Source organism: Aulonocara sp. 'chitande type north' Nkhata Bay, linkage group LG2 (genome assembly GCF_057382095.1).
Source record: "Aulonocara sp. 'chitande type north' Nkhata Bay isolate Kocher_YH1m ecotype deep benthic linkage group LG2, A_spYH_male_GT1.1, whole genome shotgun sequence".
NCBI classification, from domain to species: domain Eukaryota; kingdom Metazoa; phylum Chordata; class Actinopteri; order Cichliformes; family Cichlidae; genus Aulonocara; species Aulonocara sp. 'chitande type north' Nkhata Bay.
In genome coordinates, this window is record NC_141345.1 from 7,043,919 (window position 1) to 7,060,349 (window position 16,431).

At 41.3% G+C, this 16,431-nt stretch overlaps 1 protein-coding gene across 4 annotated transcripts; it reads left to right on the forward strand.

Annotated features, from left to right (window-relative positions):
* The first annotated feature begins 339 nt into the window (after positions 1-339).
* Positions 340-3,095, forward strand: tmem216 (transmembrane protein 216). 4 transcript variants are annotated; one of them, XM_086304592.1, is made up of 6 exons: positions 340-414; positions 1,498-1,545; positions 1,619-1,691; positions 2,275-2,367; positions 2,661-2,878; positions 2,956-3,095. In XM_086304592.1, the coding sequence occupies exons 1-5, from the start codon at positions 355-357 to the stop codon at positions 2,864-2,866; spliced, it is 480 nt and encodes a 159-aa protein (XP_086160718.1). In that variant the 5' UTR covers positions 340-354; the 3' UTR covers positions 2,867-2,878; positions 2,956-3,095. The 4 variants fall into 4 exon arrangements, with proteins under 4 accessions (XP_086160718.1, XP_086160710.1, XP_086160727.1 ...); XM_086304584.1 differs by having other exon boundaries at positions 2,661-2,862; XM_086304610.1 differs by having other exon boundaries at positions 349-414; positions 1,498-1,511; positions 1,598-1,691; positions 2,661-2,862.
* Positions 3,096-16,431: the final 13,336 nt, after the last annotated feature.

Consider the following 16,431-nt stretch of genomic DNA (forward strand, 5'->3'; position numbering starts at 1 on the left):
GCCACGTAAACCCTTGCGGCACTCTGGCCAATCGGCTAACCGCAGGAGGGTACTGGGTGTCGTAGTTCTAAACGCTCTGGGCTTCTAAAATGAATGATAAATAATGTTATCATGATTAATCTTTTATTTTTAGGTTTTGTACTTAAAAAAATAATCAAAATGTGCCTTTACGAAACATTGTTTAAATATATAATATTAAATTTATTGATTTAATTTAGCAAAGGAAAACAAATATTTCATGAGTAAAACTGGGTTGTTATACCTGTTATTATTATTTTGCATTACTGTTAGACCAAAATAATCTTGTGGTCTTTTACTGTGAAAGACCAAAGCGGGAAAAAGCCTTTTTCACACATGCGTAGAACAAATCAAACGGTATCCACGGCAACAGGGCCGAAGCGGACATGGCGCCCGGTGAGTGTGAGGTTTTTGTTGTTGATAAATCGGTGATGGTGCAGGGTTAAAGTGTGAAATATTTCATAGGTTAAAGTCAGTGGAGAATTTACAGGAGAGTGTACTGGTCGAATAAAACGGCATATGGTTATTTATTTTTGAGCAGGCTGAGCGTGGTCAGCGCAGCAAACACGTCAGGTTTCTGTCAGTTCATCAAACCTCAGCAGAGTCAGAGACGCTAACGTTACTAATAAAGAACCGCAGCACATGTTTTTACACAGAAATAGCAGCTGTGGTTCCTTATTTAGTCTCTTCAGTTCAGTTAGCCACATGGAAAACACTGAAAAAAGGATACTAAAGCCTAAAAAACAACACAAAATAACACATTAAACGGGAAGTTTAAAAATGTCAGTTTTAGTCTGACTTTTGAAAGACTCCACAGATCTCAGACACTCAGAGCCTGACAACATGACCACCTGAAGCTACTGGCAGTGCATGGATGTTAAAATTCACAGATGTACGTAGGTTCCGGTCCCTGCAAAGCTCTAAAAGTCAAAACCATACTCTTAAAGTGATATGATATGATATACCTTTATTAGTCCCACAAGGGGAAGTGCACTCTGAAGCAGCTGAATCAGCAGTGACTCAGTCTGAACCCTCACAGTGGCACTGTGAATGACCTGCAGACGTTCTCGCGGAGCTTTGTTAAGACAAGAGAACAAAGAAATTTGAAAATTGCAATAATTCGGAAGTGATGACATAGATGCATGAACGACAATCCTCAGTTCAGACATCCTGGACCTCAAAGCTGCTTTATAAAGAATAGAATAATACAAGAATATAAATAAATTACTAAATGCAGTAAAAGTAATCACAGACATTAGAAATGTCAAAGATATGACAAAAGAGACAGAAGAAAGAAAGCACACCTGCAAATCTGTGTGTACAACAAAATCACTTAAATAAATATTTAAATATTTTATATCATTAATAATATTATCAAGATCACCAATACAATCAGCAGGTTAATCAATAATCTGATCTGTCCTGTTTGTGGTCTGTAACTCACTCCTCTGCTTCTTGTTTCCACTTTTTTTCCTGCAGAGAGCCAACCAATCGTATCCTTCACCTGACTCTAACGCAGAGCTGCAGGTCATGTGACTTTGTGTCTGCTGTTGTTTCTCCTTGACCTCCTCTTCATTAGCTCTCGTCCGCTCCTCTGCAGGTGCTGTTCTACCTGAACAGCTGGTACTTTGCTGCCTTCTACCTGGCCGAGGTCCTCATGTTCATCTATAAAGGTGTGTGAGAGCATCCTCCTCTACCTCCTCTTTCTCCTGCAGCGCAGAACTCAGAGACAGAGTTTGAGAAATGGTGCCGTTCACACAGACGATTACATAAGACAGAGAATTAGGTTTTTTGACCGACCGCTGTGAGCTCGAGCTGAACTGGGACTGAGTTTGAGGTGCACTTGATTTACCGTCGAAGCTTCCAAGCTCAGAAAGTGCACGAAATCTGGGTCCTTCAGGAGGTCTGCTGATGTACGCCTAACCCACAAAAGTCTGAACTCAGTCCAAAGTGCTTTTATTTTTTAAGATCGAGACACATTTAACTTAAGATTTTATTTTTACATTAAAAAAAGCTTAATATCCTGCTTTTGTTCAGCTGCAGCCTGAAACTCACTTTGTTAAGAAGTCATACGTGGGTCCACTGTAGCTGTGGAACTTTATCTAAACAGGTTAATTCCAATTAACAGCCTCCACAGTTTAAACCGGAGGAGAGGATTATGATGGTGATGAAGATGATGGTGTTTGTTAGATGGAGAGGCTGATGATGATGGGGTCATATTGATGTTGATGGCGTTCTGATGTCTGCTCTCTGCAGGAGTTTTGTTGCCGTACCCGTCAGATAACCTGGTTCTGGACGTCGTGTTGCTGCTGCTTTTCCTCGCTCTTGAGATTCTGCGGATCTTTTATGGTGAGCAAAGTCACGTCTCATTTTGAATAAATCTTTATTCATAACAGGAACGGTCTTTCATGTCCTTTAAGAAGTCAGATAAGATGATTTTTATCTGTCTTGAGTTCATGCTCTGCTGCTCCTACCATCTCCTACTTAATTCAATTCAATTTTATTTATATAGCGCCAAATCACAACAACAGTCGCCTCAGACATTTATGTGTCTGACAACAAAGTGCTTCACAAGAACATGTCGTACACACACACACAACATGCACGTCACAAACTGAGTGTCAAACTGCGTCTCCATCCAGGCTGGAAGGGAAACCTGTGCGAGCGCTCTCTGGCTTCCTGTGTGTCGCTCTTTGTCCTGCTTCCCTGCACCGCGCTCGCCGTGTACTACCTTCTGCTGCAGACCTTCATCCTGCGCCTCGAGTTCCTGCTCAACGCCGTGCTGCTCTGCTTCTACGGCCTCGAGTTCCTGCTCGGGCTCATCTCCATATCTGCCTTCTCCAGGTGACGGCGTCCTCGTGTGAGCTTTTTGGGTCGGTACAAATCTTAGTCGTTTCTTTAAATACTAAAGTTCATACTTTACGTCTTCTTCCGCAGGGCCAAAGTGTACTGAGGAGCAAACGCCACAGGATGAGTCAGCAGAGGTTTCTGTAAATATCTGCCATGTTTGATCAAGTTTTTTACCTTCATGAAACTGTTTCTGTAAATAAACTTTCTGATTTCTACGTCACAATTAATTCATCTCCAGTGTTTCCTTTTAAAAGTTTTTCAATCAGAATGAAGTTTAAACTGAAGGTCGGCTCCTTATATCTTTTATATACAGACTATAAACTATTAGCCTTTACAACAAAGGTGTAGTTAGCCAGCTGGTGTCTTCATCACGCTCCACCGACACACCGATCCTCTGGTCCTTGTGATCCCTCTGGATCTCCCGCACCACCTCCGCAGCTCCCGGTGGCCGCGTGGATGTCCGCATGAACTGTCTGCAACAGGAAGTCGAAGCATTGCTCAGCTTCTTACTGAGATGCTCATGAATGTGTTAAGTAAAACACGCCATCTGGGCGGTCTTTAAAGTAGGGCTGGGTATCGTCACTGATTTCTAGAATTGATTTGATCCACGACTCGATTCGATTTGAATCGGGGAAATTTTGCCTCAGACAGTCCGAAATATTATAATTCAGATCATGCATCAGTACATTTCCATATTTTTGTATCTATAAAAAGAAAGCTGACACTTGTGAGACTTTATCAAAGGTGTGAACGTCACAGCAGATTCCTTTGTGTCAAAGTAGCTGAAGATAAAACACAGAAAAACATGAAGGAGATTTTCCTGGCCTGGGTTTTTATAACTCAACATATGAACATTACCTGATGCTGCTGAGAGCAAAGTTACAGAGGTTTTATTAGAGACACAGCTAAGCGTTTTGCAATTGCGCATAATTTTAAAAAGTTAAAATTTGTTCAGTAGTTTATTGAACGGCATCGCCGAAACATCAGTATCAGCGAGCTGTCGGCTTTCAGCCCCGACCGTGTCCGTGCCATCGGGTAAGAAAGGCGACATCTCACTGATTCTGATGCGTCGGCGGGTCCGCGCTTTGTGTTTACATCTTTGTGAAGAATCTGTGTTACTGCTCTCATTTACTGTTTTAGTTGTTTGGTGGTTTAAATTTTGTGAGGTTTAACCTGAGATTCTGGCATTTCGGGCAAAATAAATTAATATTAAAAAATCGATTCATGATTTTAATGAATCAATATCACGTTATCCAAGTTAGAATCGATTTTAATCGATAAATCGATAATCAAAACCCACCCCACCTTTAAAGCTTTTTAGCATTTTATACTCTTCAAGTCTTTTGATATATTTTACACAGTTAAAACAGAAGCTGACCAATGATGCTTTAAAGATGGGAACATTTCATTCCAGTTTCAGAAGACAAGAAAAGCTGACAGGTGTGTTTTGTTGTGTTAACTTATTGTTGTGGAGGAACCACAGTAAATTTGTGGTCATTAAAATGATAAACACCAGAATGATACATGACACACCGCTCTCACCTACATAAGCTCCATTTACAGGTTAAAAGTCCTGGTGCGCTCTTTAGAGCAGTGCAATAATAAAAGGTGGGAAAAAACAAAGGCATCTTATCAGTATGTTCAAGTTGTTAATATATTGTTTGTCTATGAATTAAAACACATCTCTAATCCAAGTTTAAGAAGTTTAAATGCAGTAAAAATATTAAAATGAGCAAAGAAGAATTCAAAAAGTTGAAAACAGATGAACTGAACTCTCGCACAGGTCTGCTGAGGTCAGCCACGCATCAGCTACCTCACAGAAGTCGAGGTGTCAGTGAATGAAGTGATCAACTAAGGAAGAGCTGTCACAGATCGATCGAATAGAGATCAGACCGAGGAGGAGCAGGTGATGCAGCACGGAGGCGATGTGTTACTGGGATTAAAGCCTGAGATTAGCTGCACTGACATATCAGCGCTTGTTATCATGATGAGTTCAAAGAAAGAAAAACGGCTCCAAAGGCGGGAATTCAAAGCGAGGCAGCTGGAAAATAAATGACCTCTACTTCATTTCTACTTTGCAGGAATTTTGTTAATGTTTTTTACACATTTTATGTATTTTCATACATTTTTTATGCACATGCACTCCGCACGTAATTATTAAAAATAACTTTTCATACAACATTAATCATCAGTTAATCAGTTTGGGTTTTTTTGTTTTTGCCTCAAAACTATGAAATTATGTTTTTTAAATTATTCAGATATTTATTTATTTATTTTGGTAAATTGTATTAATTTAAAAATGTTTTGGGATTATTTAACAGTATTTTACAGACCTTTGATTATTATTTGCAGACATTCTATTTATTTTCATTCTTTTTACACATTATTAATATGTGAAATTTTTCATTCTAATTTATATTACCATTATGACATATGGTATTCAGAGTTCAAGCATTTATTATTAATAATTTAGAGGTATCTCTTTTTTAAATGGACATTTGTTTCCCTTTCTGACATTATTTTTGTCTTTATTCATTTTTTCCTATAAAATTCTTTCTGTTTATCATTTTTAATTAATTCTATATAATGTATTAATATTTTTTTTCTCTGTGTGATGCGGTGCAGTAATAAAGCCTTCAGAGGGCGGCAGGGCTCTCCTCTATGAAACACCTCCACCCTCTCTCTACCAGGACAGCGTGCAAAAGACGTCAAAGCAGGGCAAACCCACACCGGAGCATCCTGCCTGCTGCCTTCTTCAAAGATGCTACTGAGGCTGCGCAGAGCTGGAGCATTCTAGTTGTAGTTTTTTCAGCCATAACGCGATAAACAGCATCTTTTTAAACGAATTACATACTTTGTTTTATTTTATTTTTTTAAACTTTACTGTTATTTCAGTGAAGAAGAAACTTAAAGAAAGAACATTATAGACTGTATATAAAAGATGGGAGTATCCCTCATGACATCACCCATGTTGGTTTTTATTTTATAGTAAAGTCCAGCTTGTCCTTAAAGGAAAGAAAGAGAGTTGTTTGGACATTTATGTCCATACTTGATTATGGCAATGTGATTTATGCAGGGCTGCACATAAGTGGTCCGCAGGTGCGTATTTGCTGTCAAAAATAATAATTTTGTCTGCTAGAGTGGGATTTTGACGGCATATTTTGCATCACATCTCTGTGCGTTCATCATTTGTTTGAAGCCAGCTCACCTCCTGCAACCATTTTTCCAAGAATATGCGCTTCTTTTGCGGTTCAGACTCCTGACATTTCTTTGGAGGTGGAGGAACAGCAAAGCAATTGCTTAAAGGAGCTTGCTTCTTCAACATCTTTAAGAGTTCTAAACAAATGTCTGTCCTCCTCCAGAAAATCTTATGTATGCAAACACGCGTTGCAACTTCATATCTGGCGCGCGTCTTTTATTTTGACAGTGAATGCACACCTGTGGACCACTTATGTGCACCCCTGTTTATATGCATGCATCATGTGAATGATTACATGTGCAGGATCCTGTCTGTCATGGAGCACTGAGATCCATTATAAATTCTAAAGCTCTTACTCACCACTGTACGTTGTCTGCTCTGTCATGTCGTAGACTCCACCACTGGTATTTTCTTTATCTGTAAGGCTATTCTAGGTTTGCTCCCATCTTATTTACAGACATACAATAATCAAAAAAGTCTGGGGAGTCATTGTCATTGGTCCCAAGAGTTATTCCTTAAATCTGTCTCAAAGGTTCACACTGAATTTGGAAAAAGATCATTCGAATCTGCTGCTCCATCCTCCTGGAATCAGCTGCAGAATAAACTAAAACTGAAGGAACTGATGCCAATGAATTGAAGGCAATTTTAAACCACTTGAATGGAGTCGATTCAGGCACCAAAATGTTTTGCCTTCCTTTTGTTTCTGACATTAGACAAATACCTTTGATATATATTCTTTATTAATGCTGACATTTAAGTCTTGGTTCATTTTTTACTCTTTCACTGCACTTACGGTTTATGGATTTGTATGTTTATGTGCCATTAATGTATAAAACCTATGATCGTACTGCTGTCCTTCTTGACCAGGACACTCTTGTGAGATTTTTTATCTTGAGAGTTTATTTTTTCCTGGTTAAATACAGTGGGGCAAAAAAGTATTTAGTCAGCCACCGATTGTGCAAGTTCCCCCACTTAAAATGATGACAGAGGTCAGTAATTTGCACCAGAGGTACACTTCAACTGTGAGAGACAGATTGTGAAAAAAAATCCATGAATTCACATGGTAGGATTTGTAACGAATTTATTCGTAAATTAGGGTGGAAAATAAGTATTTGGTCACCTCAAACAAGGAAAATCTCTGGCTCTCACAGACCTGTAGCGTCTTCTGTAAGAAGCTTTTCTGTCCCCACTCGTTACCTGTATGAATGGCACCTGTTTGAACTCATCATCTGTATAAAAGACACCTGTCCACAGCCTCAAACAGTCAGACTCCAAACTCCGCCATGGCCAAGACCAAAGAGCTTTCGAAGGACACCAGGAAAAGTATTGTAGACCTGCACCAGACTGGGAAGAGTGAATCTACAATAGGCAAGCAGCTTGGTGTGAAAAAATCAACTGTGGGAGCAATCATCAGAAAATGGAAGACATACAAGACCACTGATAATCTCCCTCGATCTGGGGCTCCACGCAAGATCTCATCCCGTGGGGTCAAAATGATCATGAGAACGGTGAGCAAAGATCCCAGAACCACACGGGGGGACCTGGTGAATGACCTGCAGAGAGCTGGGACCAAAGTAACAAAGGTCACCATCAGTAACACACTACAACGGCAGGGAATCAAATCCCGCAGTGCCAGACGTGTTCCGCTGCTGAAGCCAGTGCATGTCCAGGCCCGTCTGAAGTTTGCCAGAGAGCACATGGATGATACAGCAGAGGATTGGGAGAATGTCATGTGGTCAGATGAAACAAAAGTAGAACTTTTTGGTATAAACTCAACTCGTCGTGTTTGGAGGAAGAAGAATACTGAGTTGCATCCCAAGAACACCATACCTACTGTGAAGCAAGGGGGTGGAAACATCATGCTATGGGGCTGTTTTTCTGCCAAGGGGACAGGACGACTGATCCGTGTTAAGGACAGAATGAATGGGGCCATGTATCGTGAGATTTTGAGCCAAAACCTCCTTCCATCAGTGAGAACTTTGAAGATGAAATGAGGCTGGGTCTTCCAACATGACAATGATCCAAAACACACCGCCCGGGCAACAAAGAAGTGGCTCCGTAAGAAGCATTTGAAAGTCCTGGAGTGGCCTAGCCAGTCTCCAGACCTCAACCCCATAGAAAATCTGTGGCGGGAGTTGAAAGTCCGTGTTGCTCGGCGACAGCCCCAAAGCATCACTGCTCTCGAGAAGATCTGCATGGAGGAATGGGCCAAAATACCAGCTACTGTGTGTGCAAACCTGGTAAAGACCTATAGTAAACGTTTGACCTCTGTTATTGCCAACAAAGGTTATGTTACAAAGTATTGAGTTGTATTTTTGTTATTGACCAAATACTTATTTTCCACCCTAATTTACGAATAAATTCTTTACAAATCCTACCATGTGGATTCATGGATTTTTTTTTTTTCACATTCTGTCTCTCACAGTTGAAGTGTACCTCTGGTGCAAATTACTGACCTCTGTCATCATTTTAAGTGGGGGAACTTGCACAATCGGTGGCTGACTAAATACTTTTTTGCCCCACTGTAAATGTTAATAAAAATAATAACTGGTCAGATGATGTCATTAAAAATGCTCCAAAAGACTCCAACAGCACAAAAACGGCCCCAGGACTCCAGTTAGCTGAGGTTGCCTCATATGTACGCTGATATCCTTCGCTCTCATCATGTCACCTGTAAGCTGTCAGTTTATCTCCTGACTCACCCACGTTTCACTTTCCATCCTGTATGTATAACACTGCAGGAGAATATTTCAGGTTTTGCGTCCCATTTAAACCTCCTTGCTGTGTTATGCTTTTATTTCATTTTTCCCAATTAGCAACATTTCTCACAATAACTGAAAATCTCTGTCGTTAAGCTGTGTCTTATTAAGATTTTGTCACGTTTTGCTTCCTGAGTGAGACCTGAAACCTTTTAATGAAAGCTAACAGACGCTTTTAGGTTTGCTTGAGCTGCAGGTTAACAGTAAATGTAAAAAGGTGAATCTCACAACGTCCGTTTGGTGGAAAGTTTCCCTGCAGGCTGACGGCTGCTTAGATGAAGCTGCAGTTATGAAGACGAGGTCGGTGCTCAACAAAGTGGCACAATTTAATTTGTGTGGCAAAACTGCACGGCTGCGATAGACTCGGTAATGAAACCTCTCAGCTTTAAGTTCTGTCTGCTTTATATTCACAAAGAGAAACGAGCGAGGCAGCCATCGTGGAGACATGCAAATACACTGATCTCTCTAATACGAGCGGCGCCCAATTGGATGGCGACTTTGACAAGCAGAACAAATGCCCTGCGAGCGCAAACATGTGCAGGTCAGGAGGAGCGGCGCTGATGGCCGAGGCAGAATTCAACTTTCTTTATCCTCTTTTCAACGCTGGCAGTCACATTCTGCCTGTTCGCTTACTGTTAAATTAGTCATCTGAGATTAGAGACGGCTTAAGGAAGAAAACTTTTCTCTCAAAAGTTGATAAAGCTCTGCGACTTCATGTATACGCAACATATGCAAAAACAAAATGTGGAAGTTTGTCTGTGCTGGAAAAGTCTCTGTGAACTTTTAACATATTAACAGCGATGCATTTTAACAGAGATGGGTAACAGGGAAGCTCTTATTTTGAAATTCATCTGTACAAAGACTCTTTTCTCTGGTCTTTTTTCTAGATTTGGACCAACCTGTCTATAATCTGTTATTCAGGTAGATGAATGGATAATTTCAGAATATTTTTACTGATGTGTCTGTACACATTAATAGAAACTTGTAGTTTCTAGTTAACTGTCTAAAGCCACAAATGCGTCTTACATTTATACGTTTATGATGTTAAGTGATAGTGAAAGAAGAGTTTACTAAGCTTCACGCTTAGCTTTCTTTGGTTGTTTTTCCTGTAATTACTACTAAAAATAAATGTAACCCTGAAAATATTTACCTTTTCCAGAAAAGTCACTTTTGCTTTTCTACAGATATAGGGTTAGGATTAGTGCCGTCAGTGTTCATCTTGTTAAAATGACGTTAACGCCATAGCCGCATTAATGGGGCAAAAATTTGACTGAAAATTCACATGCAAGCTTTTTTTCAAGGCTGTGGTATTTGCCCGCAAACAATACCTTTCAGCTAGCTAAAACAGAATATTATGCTATCACCGAGCAACATGGCTAATGCCTTTCACACAGCTTTGTCTCCACTCCAAAGAGCCACAGAAGTAAAAGCTAATAATAATTGAAACAATCTTTGAAAAAATGACTTACCAAGCATGGCAAGCAACTCAAATATGTAGAGCAAAATGTTCTGAAACGGCTTCACTTCAGCTTTGATTGGAGCCTATGGTGCTGGGGGCGGAGTCTGTGAATTTACTCTATCCGGTTGTTCAGTCTGACGTCACTAGCCGTGTCTGGGTCTAAACTCCGCTGCAGGTCCATATATCAAACGATCACTGTGGCATTACTGAGAGTTGAAAAACTGTCTAAAGTCTTTCATCTTTAATAAAATGATCAGCGTTCTGCTCTACCAGGTGTAACAATTGAGTTTAACATCCAGGCATCCATGAAAACGGAATTTATGACATTTAACGGAGTTAGAAGTTAGCAGGGAGTTAGCTGACTGTTTTAGGAGCTTTTTGAGATCAAATAGAAGAAAATACATAGCATTAAACTGAACAACCGGATTCGGTTGTTCAGTGATGACGTGACGAATCCTACTTCCGGGCCTAAAGTAGTCTGCGTTTAATATGGCTTTTGTGTTGTTAACATGTTTAATGTTATGTATTTTCTTCTATTTGATCTCAAAAAGCTCCTAAAACAGTCAGTGATCACTGTTGACCTCCCTCGGCTTTTATTACCGCTAATCATTTATTTAAGCTCAGTTTTTAAAACCTTAGGATGTAACTACAGCTCAGCCCATGCAGCAGTATATGAATGACTAACCTCGTATTGTGGATGGATTATCTCAGTTGTTCTCCTGGCTGAAGTTTGGTCCTTTTACAGCATCCTGCCATGCGATTACATTTGTTCCGGACCACCGAGAACACTCATGTTAACTTTTATCGAGTGGAAAAAAAGTTAGCTTGTTTATATTATGCTAACATAGCTGTGTCGCTAGCGGTCACATAGCACATCATTATATACCAGCTAGCCAAACTTCAGTAACCCTACAAACGTCACTGCTTTTTAGTTTTCTGTCTTCATTTATGCTGGAAGTGATAACAGAGCTGTACGTTTTAATTTGTTTTCAAATCCCCGCAGTCAGGACATGCTATATTGTATTTAGATAGAAGCTAGCGAGCTAACTTCCTGCTAACTTCTAACTCCGTTAAATGTCATAAATTCCGTTGTCATGGATGCCTGGATGTTAAACTCAATTGTTACATCTGGTAGAGCAGAACGCTGATCATTTTATTAAAGATGAAAGACTTTAGACAGTTTTTCAACTCTCAGTAATGCCATAGTGATCGTTTGATATGTGGACCTGCAGCGGAGTTTAGACCCAGACACGGCCAGTGACGTCAGACTGACCAATCGGATAGCAACCAGCCCTGTCAGCTGAGTACTGATGACTCTCTACTTAAAACTAAAAAAAAAACAAAAAAAAAATCCCCATTCTGTCATGTGACAATCTAATTGATCTTATTGGCTTACTGAGTGATGATGTCACAAGGACATCTTTAATACTAGAGCAGGGCGATATGACCAAAAATATTTATCACGATATACATTTGAAAATTTGCGATAACGATATAACTGACGATATAATTGACACTAGACAAAATACTTTACAACTCCTCAACTTTATTAGTGCAAAAAAAACCCCCATCAATGTATTTTCACTTAAACAAGCAGCTTTTTTATGTGCATTAAAGTTATGTAAAAAATTAACAGTGCAAATGCAAATTCCTTGCTGACAGTTTAACCAAAAGGCATTTCCAGTGGAAATTAGCCGACATATCCTCAGCATAACCATGTATAATATCCACAAAACTTAAAAAGAGGTTATACACACACAATACAGTAATATTATGTTGAAGCACAGTACGTATCACTCCGCGAGGCGCCTGCCTAATATAGCCGTAATGCTACTACAATCCATCAAGCGGTGCGGCTTCGTATCTTAGCAAAGTCGTACTGAAACATTTGACAGATTTTCGAGCGCCGTGTACCACATAAAATCATTTCGAGGTCAGTAAACACAAACAGAATTCATACATAAGGCACACGGGATTATAAGGGGCACTGTCGATTGTCAGAAAAATCTGCATGTCTTTGGACGGTGGGAGGAAGCCGGAGTACCCGGAGGGAACCCACGCAAACACGGGGAGAACATGCAAACTCCACACAGAAAGACCCCGGCCTGATGGTGGAATTGAACTCGGGACCTTCTTGCTGTGCGGCAACAGTGCTAACCACTGTGCCACCGTGCCGTTAAGCTACTGAAACAGTCTTCTTGGATCTCTAATTCACCGCACATGAGAGATGCTTGAAGAAGAACCCAATTGGCCACCGTCATACTTTTTCCTATCGTTGCCCAACATTACACCCGTATTACCGTGAACGGTATGATATAGCCCATCCCTATTTAATACCTTTGATCTTTTGAAGTTCTGAAGTCCTTAAATAGGGATCAGAAGCAGCAATTTTAAAGCAGTTTGTTCGCAGCCTTCAAACGTTCGACCAGAGATACATTTGGAAATATTTCCAAGCCTTTTCAGAGTCACTGTGCACAGGCTCCAACATGCGTCCACGAAAACGCCGACAAAGAAAAAAAGATAATGCTGCCTCTCCTTCGTGGTCTGGCCAGCTAATCTCTCCAGGAGAAATGACCATGGATGGTCCAAAGGGCATTACAGGAAAGTCAGAAGGAAAACTTCGACCTACATTACAAAGTTAAACAAATTGAAGAAGAGAAGCTTCAACTAGAGGAGAAGTGCAGACAATTGGAAGCACGAAATAAAGACCTGGAAGGAAAACAGCAACGCCAGCCTGATATAAAAATTATCAATGAGGGCTGGGGAATGAAGTTTCGTCAAGGACGAAAGAAGCTTTTTAAATTTAATTTAATTTAATTTAATTTAATTTAATAACTTAGCAGAAATGCAACTAGAAAAATTTGCATTTCCTGCGAAAATGCTGTGTGGATGCTCTAAAGCGGAAGCTGTCTGCTAAAACTAGCCGAAAAAGCTGAAAAGTTGCAGAAATTGTACAAACTTTGCAGAAGCAAAGGAACTTTGCTAAAATGTAATAACTTAGCAGAACTGCAATATCTTAGAGGAAACACAATACTTGGCAGAAATACAGTAGCATAGCAGAACTTAGCAGAAATATTGTAACTTACCAGAAACATGATAACTTCTCAAAAATACAAGAATTATTAAGGTTTACAAATTCACGCCAGTTAGGTGTGTTTGATTTAACCCAGTAGTCGAATAAGTGGGCGTTGGTCAAGACAAAGTTGTCAAATAGCACAAAGCCTGTGCCTTGCTTTATGAAGGAACCAGTTATGAGACAAACTGACTCGCTCAGTTCAAGCAGCAACATAACACTGCGAATTTCAGTAAAAGACTGTCGGCTCTTTCCAAAGGTCTCCTTCCTGTATTTCAGTGCTTCCTGAAAAGAATTTTTAGGGAATCTACTCTCCATCCATCGTTTCAGACGCGGATACTGCTGACAAAGTAGATCGTAAACCTCCTTACGGTCAATACTGCTGCCCGTTTCTTTGATTGCCATTTTTAGACTGAATCCATTCTGCTGTGCTACATCTAAGACTGATGTCATTCCACCGCTGCGCTTTGCATTATTTGATGCTGTCATGTACTGAGATATGGCTATGTCTTAATGGGATGACTTTTGAACCGGATTGTGGTTGTCCGAAGGAGGCCCCGTTAAGTGGCTAGTTGTCAGATCAACAGTATTCAATAAAGCAAGATAAAGACCATGCTTTATGTCCTGATTTAATTCAGAGTGCTCGGCCTAATTTAGTAATAAGGTGGGCACACAACAATGGCGACGAGGATGACATGGACCTGGATTTGTTTTTGTGAGAAGTAGACCCAGCGGCGGCACGGTGTTAGCGAAAACTTGTGGGCTAACATGGAAAAGTCGGGTATTCAACCGTTCGCCTGCTACACTGATCCAGCTACGCTTGGACCGAGACACGGTGGTTAACATCCTTCGAGTTGTTTGCTGATGGGAAAGGTCTTATTTTGACGGATAATGCTACAGACGCGATCAGACAGCGGAAACGCGCTCTTCTACTGCACTTGGCCGGACAGGACGTGCAGGACGTCTTCTCCACTCTACCACAGATGGGAGAGGCGAAGGATTACACCGCTGCGGTGACTGCTCTCAACACTTATTTTGTTCCTCAAGTGAATGCAGCATACGCACGCCAAACTTTTCCACAAATTGTCCCAAACACCAGGTGAGACTGTGCAACAATTTTGTACACGTTTAAGGCGAGCTGCAAAAGACTGTGACTTTCAAGGTGACAATGATAACCAGATACGGGACGCTATCCTGAGTAAATGCACTTCTGAATACGTACGGAGAAAGCTGCTTGAGGAGGGTCCAGGCTTAACCCTAACTCGCACGTTGGAGGTGGCTTCACATTGTGAACGCGTGGAGGAGCAGATGGCGGTGATAAGCGTCGCCGGACACGGGGTCTCCCCGTGTCACCTATTGTAGCCAACCTTTACATGGAGGAAGTGGAATGGGAGGCTCTTGGCTCTTTCAAAGTAAGAGTACCGAGCCACTGGTACAGATTTGTAGACGACACCTGGGTCAAAATCAAGACACAAGAAGTGGAATCCTTCACTGCGCACATTAACTCTGTGGATAAAAACATCAAGTTCACCAGGGAAGACACAAAGGATAACTGTTTGCCTTTCCTGGACTGCGCTGTGCACATTGAAGAGAATGGCAACCTCAACATCGAAGTTTACCGGAAGCCCACACACACGGACCAGTACCTCCTGTTCGACTCCCATCACCCTCTGGAACACAAACTTGGAGTAATCAGGACCCTACACCACCGGGCAGAACATGTTCCCTCTAAGCCTGAAGGAAAAAAGAAGGAACACACACATGTAAAGGAAGCACTCAAAACGTGCGGCTATCCTAAATGGGCGTTCTTAAAGTCAGCAAAGAGGCACAGAAAAGAAGATCAGACACCAGTGAGGGAGGATAAGAAAGACAGACGCAACAACATTGTCATCCCCTATGTAGCCGGTGTATCAGAAAAACTCAGGAGAGTTTTCTCCAAGCACGACATCCCAGTGTATTTCAGACCCAGCAACACGCTCAGACAAAAACTGGTTCACCCGAAAGACAAAACGCCAAAACACAAACTTAACAATGTGGTGTATGCTGTACAGTGCAGCGAGGAATGCCCAGACCTCTACATTGGAGAGACCAAACAGCCACTTCACAAGCGCATGGCACAACACAGAAGAGCCACCTCCACAGGACAAGACTCAGCAGTCCATCTGCATCTTAAGGATAAAGGACACTCTTTCGAGGATGCCAATGTTCACATTTTGGACAGAGAGGACAGATGGTTTGAAAGAGGAGTGAAAGAAGCCATCTATGTCCACTGTGAGCGACCATCTTTGAACAGAGGCGGTGGTTTACGACACCAACTCTCTGCCATCTATAATCCAGTTTTGAGATCCCTTCCCAGACGCCTTAACGCCCACTCACATCCTGGGCCATCTGATCCCAGGAATTCGCATGATAAGGTGGGGCCAGGTTTCACAATGAACTCACCCGAAACTCTGGCTGATTGGGACCCACACCCAGTTTCACACCTTGGCTCAGGCGATTAGAGGATCATCAGGCGGTCCTTTTGCCCCTCTGTGGAGGGATACTCCCACTAGGTTTATATCTGGGACTCTCCACCATTTGACCTTAGAACTGAAGAAGCTTCTCGGATGAGAGGTGAAACGTCTTCAAGTAACTTAAAGAAGTCCAGACGCTTTTCTTTGCAAGCTCCTTTGACTACGATGACCTGGATGACTGAGAACCTTCACAGACTCAGAGCTCAAGCACTTTCCCTAGCTCATGAAGGACATTTAGGAATTGTTGGAACCAAACAGCATCTCAGAACAAAAGTTTGGTGACCAGGGATGGACAAAGCTGCAGAAAATTTTTATAAAGCTTGTCACGGATGTCAAATAGTAGCCAGACCAGATCCACCTGAACCACTGAGAAACACACTTTTACCGGATGGACCATGGCGAGATGTGGCGGTAGACTTACTGGGACCACTACCTTCGAATTACTCAATACTTGTACTGATAGATTACTACAGTCGGTACTATGAGTATGATGTAATGTCATCTACAACTGCTGAAAAAGTCATTGACTCTATTGACTGTATATTTAGCAGACATGGGCT